The sequence below is a fragment of the Mesocricetus auratus genome, unplaced genomic scaffold, assembly GCF_017639785.1.
Source record: "Mesocricetus auratus isolate SY011 unplaced genomic scaffold, BCM_Maur_2.0 Super-Scaffold_100027, whole genome shotgun sequence".
NCBI classification, from domain to species: domain Eukaryota; kingdom Metazoa; phylum Chordata; class Mammalia; order Rodentia; family Cricetidae; genus Mesocricetus; species Mesocricetus auratus.
In genome coordinates this window covers 8071716-8087076 of record NW_024429208.1, presented here as the reverse complement: position 1 = coordinate 8087076, position 15361 = coordinate 8071716, and the positions used below count along the sequence as shown (strand labels likewise).

The following is a 15361-nucleotide window of genomic DNA, read 5'->3' as shown; positions in this document are numbered from 1 at the left end:
TGTTCCTTCGCCTCCAGTTCTTCTTATATCATGTGTGCACCCCTTTCACTCCTAGCTCCATTTGCACTCTTAAGCTTTTGCTCTCACACTGTTCCCCCACCTCTTAATGTCCACTAAGTCCATTTAGTGTTGTCTGTGTGTGCATGGCTGTGAGAGTCTCTACAGGAGCATGAGTAGTCTCTCAGGGGCCATATCTCTGGAGAGAAGTGATTCTACTTCTAAAAGCTCTTCAGATAGGGGTAGGATTTTTATGAGTTCTTCCCCACCCATTCTGGGATCTTGGCTGACTTGACCTTGTGCAAGCCTTGTATATGCCCCAGCTACCATGAGTTTGTGTGTTTCTACAAACTCTCCTCCTCCTCCTCTTCCTCTCTCTCTCTCTGTGTGTGTGTGTGTGTGTGTAATATAAATGTTCTTTTTAGAGCTGAGCACTCTGCAGTTATTCTGCATGTTGACCATTTATAGGTCTCTGTATTAGTTGCCATCTTCTCCAAAAATAATTTTGTCTCATGAGTGTTGAGAATGTACAAATGTTTAGGTATAAAGGTAAGAACTTAGGGGCAGGTTATTACTATGTCCATTTGACAGAATAGTAGTACTGTTCTCCCTTAGGGCTGAGGATTTAGCCAGATATGAGTTTTGGGGCCCAGTAAACAGTGCCATGAAATACATTTCATCTTGTGGAGTGAGATTTAAGTACAATCAGAAAGTGGCATTCGTGCCACTGTTGCTTTGTGCATCTAGCTTGTGGGGTCACAGCTGAATAGACTAGCCTCCTCTCCCCCTGCGTACACAGGACCTAGACATTTTCTCCACGCTGGACTGAGTTATCTGTCTTCTTTCAGATACAGCTGTTTCTCACTATCTGAGGGAACCAGTTCCAGGACCCCTCATGGATAGTCTTAGGGTGTTCAGGACCCTACAAGAGCAAGTGCAGTATTTGCATACAGTTTATACTACAGGCCTTAATTTATCAGATTATTTATGCTATCTAATTCAATGCACAGGCTATTTAAACTATTACTATACTTGTGCTGGGAAGATGGCCTATTTGGTAAAGTGTTTGCTGTACAAACATGAGGTACTGAGTTTGACTGATAGCACCTACAAAAAAAAAAAGGTTTGGTAGCTTCAGCCCTCTATTGGCTGAATCAGTGGATCTGGAACCTGTAAGGTATGTATGGCAGGCCTTATGTATATTAGTTCTTCTTAGCCTGTGGCCTCCCTCCCCTGAATCCCCTTGACAAAATATTTGAAGCTCAGTCTGTCTTTGAACTCTTCAACTCCCGAGTGCTGGGATTATATGTGTTTACTACCATGCCTGGTTGAAGTTTGAAATTTACCTTACTGCTTTTTTTAAAAAAAATGGATCACTATTTTGTTGTGACATATTATAGAAGTTCTGTACTTGCAGTTTCAGATAAATGAGTTTATAAGTATGTAGTCAGAAAAATTAAAAGAAAGAACAAATAGAAAGTAACAGATAGCACCATCAAATGTGATTGGTGTAGCCTGACTGAGAGCAAACAGAGGTATTATCATCCAGGAGAGGCTTGCGTCACCTCACAGAAATGGACTGCAGGCAGCTGGGTTTCTGGTTGCAAGTCTCTCCACTTAGTTCCCACTGCAGGCATATTCTACCACGGGCCCAACAATAACAACCTCTGTGGGAAAGGGTTCACCTTCTATATTCTCAGGGACACAGTGTTGTTAAACCCCTAAGGTGCTTGCTGCTTTTCCTTCTCCCTGTTACAGAGCTTGGGAGAGAGGGCTGACCCAGAGAGGACATTTGACATAGACATGTTGGAGTCTGAGACAAGGGAGAGCCTCCCCTTTCTCAGTGATAGTTGTTTAAAATGATAGTAAGTTTAGTGTTCTCATTGATAGTTAGTTAAAAAGCATGGCAGTTTACAGTTATGCTTTTGTAATGCTGTGACACAGCTTAGAATCACCCAGGATCAGTTCATGTCTGTGGAGAGTTGTCTTGGTGGGATGGAGGACCTACCCTTAATGTAGATGGTACCAAATTGATCTGGATCCTGAACTCTGTAAGAGTGCAGAAAGTTAGCTGAAAAAAGCAAGCATGGGTGTATTTGTTTTTCTCTGCTATTTGATTGTGAATGTGATGTAGGGAAGAAATTAGAACAAAGTGTAATGATGCATATAAACATGCCCATGACTTTGTCAGTTCATTTACATATGCATGAAGGGCAGGCTAGGAATCCAAACTGCAGTATCACTAAGTCACACACACATCGTTTACATTTGATTGTTACTATATATGTGTGGATGTTTTGTCTACATGTATTTATGTGGAGGTCAGAAGAGGGTGTTGGGAACTGGAATACAGGCATTGCTGGGCATTGAACCTTCATCCTCTGCAAGAGGAATCAGTGCCCTTTTATTTTTCTTTTTTGGTTTTTCGAGACAGGGTTTCTCTATGTTGTTTTGGAGGCTCTCCTGGAACTTGCTCTGTAGACCAGGCTGGCCTCGAACTCTCAGAGATCTGCTTGCCTCTGCCTCCCAAATGCTGGGATTAAAGGCGTGTGCCATGAAGGCCCGGCAGGAGTCAGTGCTCTTAACCACTGAGTTATCTTTCCATTCCCCCACCCCCATTCTCTTGAAACTTCAGGCAAAAAGCCCCTTTCTCTTCGTTACTAAATATTGATTTATTTAGAAGAAAAAAACTTCAACCATCTATTATAATTTAAATTGTAGTTGAACTAATTGTGTTTGATATAAATGAATTTACCTAGATTTTCACATTTTTCAGTTTATTGCTCCCTTCTGGGTGGTGCTGGGGATGGAACCCAGGGCTTCATGTATGGGTAGGCATGTGCTCTACCACTGAGGGTTACCCCCGTCCCAGTTCATCTCTTAGGAAATGCTGTCTCCTTAAAGGGGATTTTAGCACCAGAGAATCATGGCCACTGGGGAGGATGAGACACTCTCATTGACCACCTGAAGAGAACTCCTCTGGATGTACTGCCGTGAGGTTCATGGGAAAATAGCTCTCTTCTTCCCTTAATGACCCTGTCTGAGAGTGGCCTGGCTTCAGGTGTTCTTAGAAGCTGCTGAATGAGGGCAGGAAGCCATCCCTGGCCTCCATGGCCTTGGTATCTATGCACTGGCCTGAGCGTGTCTGGGGTACCCACCTTTGAAGCTTTCCTGTCTGGTGTTAGGTCTGTTGTTTGATTCTAGTGTCATTTCACAGTTGCACGTGCCTTTCATGTTTTTCAATACCTTCGATGACACTCAAGAGGACTTCTTCATAGTTTGCCTAGATCAGTGGTTCTCAACCCTCCTAATGCTGTGGTTCTTTAATACAGTCCCTCATGTTATGGTGACCCCAACCATAACATTATTTTTATTGCTACTTCATAACGATAATTTTGCTACTGTTATGATCATAATGTAAATATATGTGTTTTCTGATGGTCTTGGGTAATCCCCGTGAAAGGGTGATTTGACCCCAAAGGGTTCATGACCTACAGGTTGAGAACCACTGGCCTAGACGGAAATTTTCTACAGTTCTTTCCCTCAACTCAGTGTGGCATCTGCCAGTGGAATGGATATTTGACTGACAGGCTCCCGATTAGAAGTGCTGTGCTGTGTTGGCTGCATATTAGGTTGCTACTTTGCTTCTCAGTCTGATGGTGCTGCTCTGGGTTTGGTCACATGGTACACAAGCCATCTCTAGTTTTCTCTTTACATGAATGGATGGATAACTCTTTGCAGTTATCACTGAGCTATAAAGCAGCCGTGTATTCTTCTCTAAGCTTGGAGCTTTACTGTTCAGATGTGGATTGTGGCTCTGTAAGGGCTAGATTCTACTTGCCCTAGTTTTCAGGAATTCCGAATGCTATCTCTCTAATAAGTATCATTGTGAAAGAGAACATGTAATAGAGGTTTTTGAGACTGAATGCTAGTTATCTGTTTTCTTTTTCTATTTTATTGTGAGTTTAGGAGAAGTTGGCTCTTCGACAACAGCTGAATGAGGCGAAACAGCAGCTCCTCCAGCAGGCTGAGTACTGTACACAAATGGGAGCAGTTACCTGTACCCTCCTCTGGGGTGTCTCCAGCAGTGAGGAAGTCGTCAAAGCTATTCTGGGAGGAGTAAGTTGTCTGGGAGTGTTGAATGTGCCTTGTGACTTGGAAGAGACAGCTTGGCTGCCATGACATTGACTGCTGAGCCCTGCCATGATGTAAATTTGCTTTATTTCATTCATCAGAGGTTGCCAGATGCTTGCTCTGTTCATTGTGTCACCTGGTGCTCTGGGGATGTGTAAAATGAAGTACCATCCTTCTGTCCCGGTACCCAAGGGGGGTTTTTGATATATTAACCACTTTAATGTTTATATATAAGAAATGTAATTCCAAAACAATACAGAGAAACCCTGTCTCGTAAAACCAAAAAAAAAAAAAAATAAAAGAAACTTAACAGCATTCAAGGTGCTCATATGTATTTTACCTCATGGGTAATATATAATTAAAACTTTTGACATATATATATATATATATGTGTGTGTCTAATACACATCACACACACACACACACAGTGCGCACATATGTAAGAGAGCTTCCCATAAGGAGAGGATTTAAAATGGGCCTTGATGAGTCTGTAGAAATGGCAGAAAATGTTTGTTAAGGATAGTTCAAGAAGATAGAATGGGGGGGGATGGGGTAGAGAGATGGCTCAGTGGTTAAGAACATTGACTGCTCTTCCAGAGGTCCTGTGTTCAATTCCCAGCACCCACATGGTAGTCACAACTGTCTCTAACTCCAGTTCCAGGGGACACAACTCTCTCATACAGACATGCATGCAGTCAAAACACCAATGCACATAAAATAAATGATTTTAAGAAACCCTAGATTATAAAAAAGGAGATAGAATCAGTCAAATCAGAGGTATAGGGTAACAAGTCTGACTTGTATTAGGAGGGGAGGTCACTTGACCGAGTGGAGGGTTCATGTACTGCAGCATGGGAGATAAGGCTTATTGTTATTGGAATGTCATTTTGTGATTGGAGATAAGTAGATGCTGGTCCCGTCCCTGTCGCGTCTCCCCACCCCCCTTGCGGGTAGAAGGGCTGTGGAGTCTTCCAGTGTATTTGTGTGAAGCATGTGGCTCTCTGCAGGGCAGATGGGGAAGAAGGAGGCACGTGAGAGCTGTGTGATTGAGATAGATGTGGTGTCGGGTACAGCTAACAGCTGAGGGAGGGAAGCACCACAGCAGGTTGGGTCTAACTCTGGGAGGAGGAGTACAAGTGGAGAGGGGACGTTTGGCAAGAAGCTACATTAGTTACTGCATAGAGGATGTGGTGTTCAGCTTGAGGGAGGACATAGTGTCCTTAAAAGTTTGCTGGACTTTATTAAAGTGTAATTTCCTGGACTGCGTAAGATTTTGTCTTAAAAATAAAGATGATTTCCATGTTGTAATTTACCCACTGGACTTACACAGTCCATTGGTTTCTTGGAAAATTTCTAGAGTTGGGAAACCATCTCCACAGTCTAGTCTTAGAACATTCTATCACCCAGGAAGTTCCCTTATGCCATTCTCTCAGATTTTGTTTTTTGTTTTCACATTCTAAAATATGCCTTGGTTTTAAATGGTTCTTGACAATTTTATATACACATACACACACATGCACAGTATATCTCAGAAATAGATAACTCAAATCCCCCTCCTATTTCCTCCTTTCACTTCCCTTTTACCATTTATACTTCATTAAGTTTGGTTAGTGCTGCTCTATATGCATGGGTGTATCATCCACTAGAGCATGAACCTACCAGCGCCCACAGACCTGAAGAACAGTGACTCCCCCCGCAGCCATCAATCGTTAGTAGTTCTTCAGTGAGACATAGTGAGGCATAGTGCCTCATAAGCCCATCTCCCACCCGTGCTAGGATGTGGACCGACCTGATTGTACAGGTCTTGTGCAGAGAGCCACAGCTGCTGGAGGTTGACCAGTGTCCAGAAGACATCATTTCACGGTGCTCCTCTTTACTGCAGCTCCAGCTCTGTCGTTCTGTGATGTTTTCCAAGCCTTGGTGGTGGTGGTTGACAGATGTCCCAGTTGGGGCTGGCCACTCAAAAGTCACTTATTCCTGCCGGGCGTTGGTGGCGCACGCCTTTAATCCCAGCACTTGGGAGGCAGAGACAGTCGGATCTCTGTGGTTCGAGACCAGCCTGGTCTACCGAGTGAGTTCTAGGACAGGCTCCAAAACAATGCAGAGAAACCCTGTCACAAAAAATAGTCATGTATTCCTTCCACTGCTTCCCTCCTGGGAACTCTGAGTGGTGGCACAGGTTTTTATGATTGTTTCTGTTTTGCAGTCAATCTTTCTTCTGTGTAGTTTGCACATTTGTGATGTTGTTACACTGACTTCTGTGGAAAGATGTTATACTTGTATCCTTTTATTTTTAAACTTTCAGGACAAAGCATTGAAGTTTTTCAACATCACTGGTCAGACAATGGAGAGTTATGTGAAGTCATTGGATGGGGATGTCAAGGAGGTTGATTCTGATGAAAACCAGTTTGTATTTGCATTGGCTGGAATTGTAACAAGTAGGTAACTTTTCAGACATAGTGCTATATAGCAGGGCCGGTAATCACAGTTAGGAATTTGTGTGTGTGTGGCAGTATCTGGAGGACCTTGTTCATCCTGGAGTCTATCTCAGTGATCTGGGATAGGTGTTAGATGTTTCCAGTATGGGAAAGAACCCCAAGGGCTTATGGTCACTATAATTTATTAGAAATAAATGCAGGTTCATTTGACTACTATTTATTTATTTATTTTTGGTTTTCCAAGACAGGGTTTCTCTGTGAGGCCCTGGCTGTCCTGGAACTCACTCTGTAGACCAGGTTGACCTTAATCTCAGAGATCTGTCTGTCTCTGCCTTCTGAGTGCTGTAATTAAAGACTTTCACCATGATACCTGACTGCTATTTATTTTTGTACATAACAGAAGTAAAAGAACAAAAGCCTCGGAATGTACATTTAACTACTTGCCATTTGGAATGATTGCTGTTTAACTCATGTCTGGCTAAAGCAAAAGCTGTGAGCTAAGCTTAACCTAAACTCCACTTGAAGGATTCTAAAAACTTTGTTTTTCCAGTGACTGTCCCTGAAAGAACCTATCATTGAATGTTACAAAAGATAACCGATTACTGATACTTAATATTACATGTCCAATCATTGTTCCTGTCTTAGTGTTATGGTGCTGTGAAGAGACACCATGACCTTTGCAACTTTTTTTTTGGAGCATGACAACATGTGTGCCACTGGAACAGTAGCTAGGAGTCACATCCTGATCCACAGGTGGAGGGGAGAGAAGGGGAGGAGGGGGGGAGGGAGAATGTAATCGCATTGTATATTGGGATTACTGGCAAGTAGTTGTATAGTTGTGTGTGGATACTGGTAGGGCTAGTACTGGCTTTACCAGCCTTAGGGCCAGTTTAATGACTTGGTCTGGTTTCTGTGCTCATTTGCAGAGCTTGATGTATGACAAAATGCATTTGCTGATCACAGTAGGGCAGAACATTTAGGAAAGATTCAGCTTTTGTGTTCTACCTTTGACATCATATGATTCCCATCGCATATTATAGTTAAAGGTCATTAGACAATTCTTTTTTTTTTTTTTTTTTTTTTTTTGGTTTTATGAGACAGGGTTTCTCTGTATTGTTTTGGAGGCTGTCGGTCCAGCCTGGCCTCGAACTCACAGAGATCCGCCTGCCTCTGCCTCCCAAGTGCTGGGATTAAAGGCGTGCGCCACCACCGCCCGGCCATTAGACAATTCTTGAAGGGTTTCTCAATGCTTGATTTCGGGTGAGACTGGTCATCAGTTCCACTGCCTGCTTGGACCAGTTATCTATTGGTCTGGTGTCCTAGGGCATGGTTTATGACATTACTTCCTGATTTGTAGTAGTTATTACTGTTGTCAGGTCCTTATCTAACATCATGCCAGCTCCACAAACAGCACCATTTTTAAATGTTCATTGACCAGCTGTTTTCCTTGGATCTATAAGGACAAAGCCGGAGATTATACTATCTGATAAGCAGGATTTTTCCAGATTGTGAAGCACCTGTGATCTTTTAGAAAAAAACCATTATTGTTGTTGTTGTTATTAATTATTGTACTGGCTGGTTTTGTGTGTCAACTTGACACAAACTAGGGTCATCAGAGAGGAAGGAGCTTCAGCTGAGGAAATGCCTCCATGAGATCCAGCTGTAAGGCATTTTCTCAATTAGTGGTCAATTGGGGAGGGCTGAGCCTGTGGTTGGTGGGGCCATCTCTGAGCTGGTGGTCCTGGGTTCTATAAGAAAGCAAGCTGAGCAGGCCAGGGGTAACAAGCCAGTAAGCAGCACCCTCCTGCCTTCAGGTTCCAGCCCTGCTAGAGTTCCTGTTTTGACTTCCTCTAATGATCTGGAATTTAAGCCAAATAAACCCTTCCCTCCCCAACTTGCTTTTTGGTCATGGTGTTTTGCCACAGTAATAGAAACCCTGAGACTATTATTATTATTAATTTTCTTATTAGTGTGTGTGAGCAAGTTAGAGATAGAGATAGAATGAAATGCAGGTGTGGTGATTCGAGGAAAACTTTGGTGGGGTCACTTCTCTCTGTTCACTGTTATGTGCTCTGTGGGGAACTTGTGGTCTTGATGCTTTGTTCTGTCTTTTGCAGATGTTGCTGCCATGGCATGTGGCCGTGAATTCTTGGTGAATTCCAGTCGGGTGCTCTTGGACACCATGTTGCAGCTGCTGGGGGACTTAAAGCCCGGACAGTGCACCAAACTCAAAGTGTATGTAGATAGCAGCTCACAGTCTCTCCACTTGTGCAGTGCCTAGACTATGCTCATGAGCCCTTCTCTAAGTAAACATAGTTGATCTAGCAGTATGCTGAAAACAGGAGACAAATGGCTTGAGGATATAAGGGGTGTGTTAGATCTTAGGTCATATCTTATGTAATTTTATTTGAGATAGAGTTGATGTAGAGCCCAGGCTAGCCTTGAACTCATGTTCCTCCTGCTTTATTCTGCCGAGGGTTGAGTTAAGTAGTATTTCAGGGAAAAAAAATGAATCAAGAAAAGGAACATTTACCCCTTAGACTGATCAGTGGGTCCTAATTATTTCAGGGTTGTGTTTCTAGTGGCCTCAGAATGAGCTTTGGTAGGTGCTGGCTCTGGTGGTCTCCTACCCAGGTACTGACATTTGTAGCTATTTTAAAAATCACTGTAATAAATCACGACAAACTTCCATTTAGTGTCTTGCAGTGTTGTAGGTCAGGATCTGAGTTGGCTCGAGTGGGCCCCCTGCTGAGTGTCTCATGAGGTCAACCTCAGGGTGTTGCTCAGCTGGGCCCCTGGAGGAGGCTGCGGAAAAATCGGCTTCCTTGTTCTGTTCTTTCGGGTACCAACTGAATCCTGTCCAGGGCTAACTACGTCTTTCTCACATGGCCCCACTGTCATGCCACAGGGCTTATACTTGGCGTCTGTACTAGTTACCTTTCTGGTTACTGTGACAAACACAGTTGAAAGAATGAAGAAATGTCTATGTTCACAGATTGAGGGTGCAGTCCCTCATGGCAGGGAAGGCACTGTGGCAAGAATGTGAGGCAGCTGGTCACATGGCATCCATAGTCAGGAAACAGAGGAAAAATGCTGGTACTCAGCTCAGTTCCTCCTTTTGAAAAGTGTTTTTTAACTATTTGCTTATTTATGTTTGTGTACATGTGTGCTCCTTGTGAAATTGTGTGCAGGTATAGCATGTTGAACTTAGAGGACAACTATTGGGCATCAGTTCTCTCTACTGTGTGGGCTCCAAGAATTGAACACTGGCCACCACAAATACCCAATGAGCCACCTCACCAGCCTACTGTATCCTACTCTATCCCCAGACCATAGGATGGTACCATAGGATGGCACCATAGGATGGCACCATAGGATGGCACCATAGGATGGCACCATAGGATGGCACCATAGGATGGTACCATAGGATGGTACCATAGGATGGCACCATAGGATGGTACCATAGGATGGCACCATAGGATGGTACCATAGGATGGTATATTGAGGGTTGGTCTTCCCTCTCAATTAAACCTTTCTGGAAACATCCTCAGTGTTGCTTTTCCATGGCGATTATAAATTCAGTTGAGTTGATGATTATCCATCACAGTGTGTATCAGACTTTCTCTGTTGCTCCTAGCCAGAGTGCATCTCTGCTTTTTGTGGGCTCGTGTGTTCAGATTAGGCATATTAGACAAACCTATTCAATCACTCAGAGCATCTGCAGAGCCTCCTTTGCCAGGAGTAATTTAACTATCGGAGTATGATGTATATATATATAGTCTTGAGGATTAGGCCAGGAAATATTTTTTCTTTTTTGGGGGGCAGTGCTGGGAATGGATCCTAGTGCTTTTCACAAGGCAAGCATTCCTGTGCTGACATATAGCCCCAGGGCAGGACAATTTGAGGGCCATTAGTGTTCTTCTATGACAGATACTTCTAACACCCGTGCCATCTTGGCCTTGGTGTCTCTTATCTTTTTCTATGTAGTTGAGATTTTCTTTTTCTCTTTGTATGCTGAATACTTTTGGATGCATCCTGGGCATTGGGAATATTATGTTAGAAAAGTCTCATGTTTAAACCTTTGGAAAATGCAACAGTCCAGTTGGATTTGTTTCAGTATCAGTCCTGTGTCTAGAATGTCTTTACCTGGTGTTTTCAATGCTAGTGGAGCTGCCCTCTGTGCTTCCTAGTGCCACCCGGGGACCCATGGGAGGCCCAGGGAATAATGCTGTATGTGATGAGGTGCACACATGCCCAGCTTGAGGTGAGGCTGGGTTTACAGTTAGCTCTATGGGGCCACTTTCCTGAAAAGCTGACTCTTCATCATGCCTGCGATGCTCTGTTGTTCCCAGAGCTCCCCTTTCTAGTCCCCATCTAGAATGCTGAGGCTTGGTGTGGCCCAAAGTATGACTGTGGCTGCGGCTTAACTCTCCCTGCAGCTATGGAGATCTTCAAGAGGGGAGTGGTTTGGTGGTACTTCATGCTCTGTTCTTATTTCCTCGTCTCATATGCTGGGTACCTGTCATAGATCTCAAGTAGCTGCTCCATGCATTCTGTTCATAATTTATAGTTGTGTTCCATGGAGGTAAGAAGTACATGTACTGTGACATCCTGTGTGGACCACACTGTAGTCTGTCTGCACTAGTGTTTTATGTTGACATGTCTGTGTTCATGAGCAATGTGTGTTGTAATGTGACATGCAGTTTTCTTTATAATAGTGTTAAAACCACTGTGGATCTGATTTGTTTCTTTGGGGTCTCAAAAATTGCAGGAGTCCTAATGTTCGGATCACCCGTCTCAGCTTGAGGGGACATTTTGGGTATTTTTAGTTTTTCTACATATATGCTGCTGCAGTGAACACTTGGTAAATATCTTCTTGTGAACCTGTGAATGAGTTTCTCCAGAGGATTTTTGAGAAGTGGTGCCCATACAGCTTTGTAAGATGATGCCAGTGTACTGTTTCCTGCATCCTTGTCAGCATTTTGTTATTTGCTCCTACAGAGAATATATGTATCATCAGTCAATTGGTCAGTCAATCATCCACCCGCTTCCCTCTCTGAGTTTGGAATACCAGCGAGGTGGGCATTTTTTCCTGCATGCTTGTGCCGTCTCTGTGAATCACCTGTCTGTCCCATTATCCGTTTCCTGCTGAGCCTTTCCCATAGTGATGTGCTGATGTCTGCGTGGGTTCTGGATGCCGATCCATTGCTTCCTTTCCTTTTGTGCCCTCTGTGAGGTCAGTATTTATGGGCCAGCTAATCCCCCCTTCTGCTTCCCAGCAAGCTTTGTGTGGGGCCTGACTCTCTGGCAGCCTCCCTTCCTTGGCATCTGTGCTTGTGGATCTTGGTAAGCACATGTTGATGGCAGTAATGGTGACGGAACTGTCTGCAGAGCCATCACATTGGCTTCTCTTCCCAGCAGCCTTCTAAGTCTGTATACATTCAGCTTCTAATCCCATGTGAGATATTGGCATGCTCCAGCCTCAGGTGGCTTCCTCACGTGGCTGGCTATCTTCCATGCAGGCTGCTTGCTGCCTTCTTTCTAGCGTTTTTTTAGGCTCTCCTCTGCTGAAGTCCCTTCGCTTTTGACAGAAGCCGAAGTCCTCTTGAATAGGGCCTCTACTGTTCTGAGCTTTTTTTAAAAAAATGTTTGACTCACTTCTCCCCTGGGGCTTTTCCTCTTAACACTTTACCATCAAAAGTTACTTAGTTTCACAGTTGGTGCCTCAGGCCCAGAGATGGGTTCTGTTTCCTCCCAACTGCTGTTTTTACATGTAAGACCTTTTTTTTTTCTTTTTTAAATCTTGGGCTGGAGAGATAGCTCAGTGGTTGTGGTTTTGAATGAAATTGGCTCCATATGGTTTAATATGTGACCCCAGTTAGTGGAACTGTTTGGCCAGGATTAGGGGGTGTGGCCTTATTGGCTGAGATGTGTCCCTAAGGGTGGACTTTGAGGTTTCAAAATCCCATGGTATTCCTACTTAGCTTTCTCTTTGCCTTATGCTTGCGGAGGTCACGTTTCTCTGTTCTACTTGCCACTCTAACTGTAAGACCTAGATAAGAGCAGGGTCAGAAATCATGTCACAACCTGAATGTGCTTTGCCTTCACATTCCTTCCACTAAACAATTCCATTGCTTTTGAATCCAGCTCTCTAAGTTCTCATTATAGGGGCAGAATACAACTAGATCTTTGTCAAAATGTAGTATGGATGGCTTTGTTGTGTTACTTTGTTTTCTTGGGGGGAAGTAGAGGTGAACAAATACCTACTTATCCCAGATAGGGCACTGACAACAGACCAAATTAACAATTGTATCTAATAATAGTGAAGCAAAGTTTATTGGGATTACTTACTGAAACATGGATGACTCAAAGGCAATTCCACCACTGAAATTCCAACTCCAGCCTGAGCGATGACTCACAAAAGCTGTGTTCTTTGCTTCCTCACACAACTGCGGGCAGCTTGGCTCATCCTCCAGCAGTTGTTATATAACCCAGAGGAGAGGCTTTCCTAAGTTTCAGGAACTTTCCAAGGAGTATAAGTTTGTTTACTACCTGCATTTTTCTCCCCTGCTATCATGTGACACTGATATTTCCATTTGACTTTTGATGAAAGCAGGCAACCAAAACCCATGCTTCATATTAGATATGTGAAATTCTTCAGCCTTTTGAAAGTGTTGTTCAGTTGACAAGCATGGGAGAGAAGCAACATAGTAAGATGTGGGCTCGGTCATTTCATCTTTATGCTTGGTTCTCAGATACTGCTTGTTTCTTAAAATACTTTGTGAAAATATTTCTAGAAGTGTTTTAAAGTACAGTCCTCAGGCTGGAGGCTATAGCCTAGTTGTTGGAGGACCTGCCTAATTCACAGGAGGCCTCCCCCATCACCATATAAATCAGACACAGTGGTGCACACCTGCAGTTCCCACCCTGGAAATAACGGCGGGAGAATCAGAACACAAGTTCAAGTTCACAACTACATAGAGAGTTCAAGGCCAGCATAGGCTACACAAGACCCTGTCTCAAAGCAAGCAGATAACAAAAATAGCAGTCCTCACTCTGACAGTCCCAGAGTGGTTGTCTCTGACAGATAAGCGCTTCAATGAGAAAGAGGCCTTATAGCAGCAGTCCACATGTGGCTGAGAGACAAGTACTCAGGAAAGCAAGACAGATGTGATCCAGTGGGTTTGCTCACAGGACACGGAGCTGCCACGAAGTTGTCTGTGAAGGCCCTGAGACGTCCACTGGTTTCCACCAGGTGGTAACACCGAGGACACCATCAGGTGGGCACAAAAGAAAATAGAAACTTCAAGGAGCAGGGACTAGGTGGAGTACCATCCACCATTCCTTGACTAGAAACGGCCTTGTAGAGCCCTGTCATGCCTCCTTACCTGATCTATATGCATGTATGTTCTGGAACCCCACCCAGTCAAACATTGTATCTGCTACTTAGGCTCCATACAGGGCAAGGGTATTCCTGGGCTTGCAAACCAGCCAGTATCTGGGGTAGGTAGAGCCTCCAGCTGAGAACCAAGTGGTAACTTAGAAACAGGTCCGCTCCTGGAGTCCTATTCCATGTCACTTGTCAGAGATCTCTTCCCAACAGGTGAGGGGCACTTTAAACTCAGCTGTCAGCCACTGCTTTCCTTGACTCTCTAACACTCTTCTTTCCTTTAAGTCGGGCCATCCTCTGGAATTTCCACCATCTCCCAGTAGTGCCTCAGACTGGCATCAGGCTTTTACCACATGGTCTTTGGACAACACTGAGGGTCCAAACCATAACAACTGCCTTTTAAAAAACCTGATGCTCAAAACACTGTGTGTGGATTGGTAACCAGCAGGGCTGGCTGGTGTTGATCTGTTGTCTTTGTGTTACACAGAGGATGAGCCGTAGCATGCAGATTGTATGTTAGGGTCCCCAACAGTTGTAAATACTAGTTTTAGGTTCTTATTTGGCAGGGGTGGGACACCATATCTAAATAAGTATGTTAAGTAGTTAATTAGCAGGGCTGAGGCTGGCTCAGTGGTAGAGCATCTGGCTGCTAAGTATGCACAAGGTCCTGGGACTGGGCCCCAGTGCAGTAGGAAAATGTACTTCATTGTTATCTCCTTTTGAACAATGAGTAGACTTCTAACTAGAGGCTTTTGTCAAAACACAGGTGTGTAGGGTACTGGTGGAACATTGCCTAGCGTGTAAGTGCCAGGTCCTATCTCCAGTACCCAGCATATTAGACCAGTTCTCTCTCACAGTACATGCAGTCTTTGAGGAGAAACTTGTTTCTGTGCCTTAGATTGTGTGTTGGGTTCAGCTGGCTAAGGGTGAGTGAGTCTGTGTCTGTTTCTGTATCCCAGTAGTTCCCTCTCTTTCTGTCTTTGGCTAGCCTGCTTTCTGGTACTGGGTGGCCACTGTTGCTCCTTGCTTATGGAGCAGGTCTTGCTTTAGGGCAAGAAAGGTGGTTTTGTTGCATCACTTTCTCTTCAGGTGACTCACCTGCAGGTCAGGCCAGAGAAGGGCAAGGGTGTGCTTTCTGTCCTGTTCCAGGCCTTACCCCCTGAAAGGAGACAGCCTTCACTTCAGTAAGCAGAATTGCTTGGGTGGCTTCCCAAGTTCACCCCTCCCATTAGAAACATTTCTTCATCTTTTAAACATTAAGGTATATCTCAGAACACTTCTGTTCTAAAAGATTTGCTCTACTCAGGAATCCACCTTGATAACTAAGCACTTTAAGGCCACAGAGTTAACCATAGACAGGTCTCGCAACATTTTTGTTTTCTGTTTTGTCTTCATTCGTTTT

The 15361-nt window shown here is 44.0% G+C and overlaps 1 protein-coding gene across 7 annotated transcripts in view; it reads left to right on the top strand.

Annotated features, from left to right (window-relative positions):
• LOC101829789 (heat shock transcription factor 2 binding protein) overlaps positions 1 to 15361 on the top strand; it is a 109072-nt gene that overhangs the window by 20570 nt on the left and 73141 nt on the right. For 6 of the 7 annotated variants that reach the window (XM_021227493.2, XM_040732077.1, XM_040732078.1 and 3 more), the window contains exons 5-7: positions 3967 to 4116; positions 6437 to 6569; positions 8687 to 8804. In XM_021227493.2, coding sequence (XP_021083152.1) covers positions 3967 to 4116; positions 6437 to 6569; positions 8687 to 8804 — 401 coding nt within the window. The remainder of the gene's footprint in view (positions 1 to 3966; positions 4117 to 6436; positions 6570 to 8686; positions 8805 to 15361) is intronic. The other variant, XM_040732079.1, reaches the window with a different exon arrangement.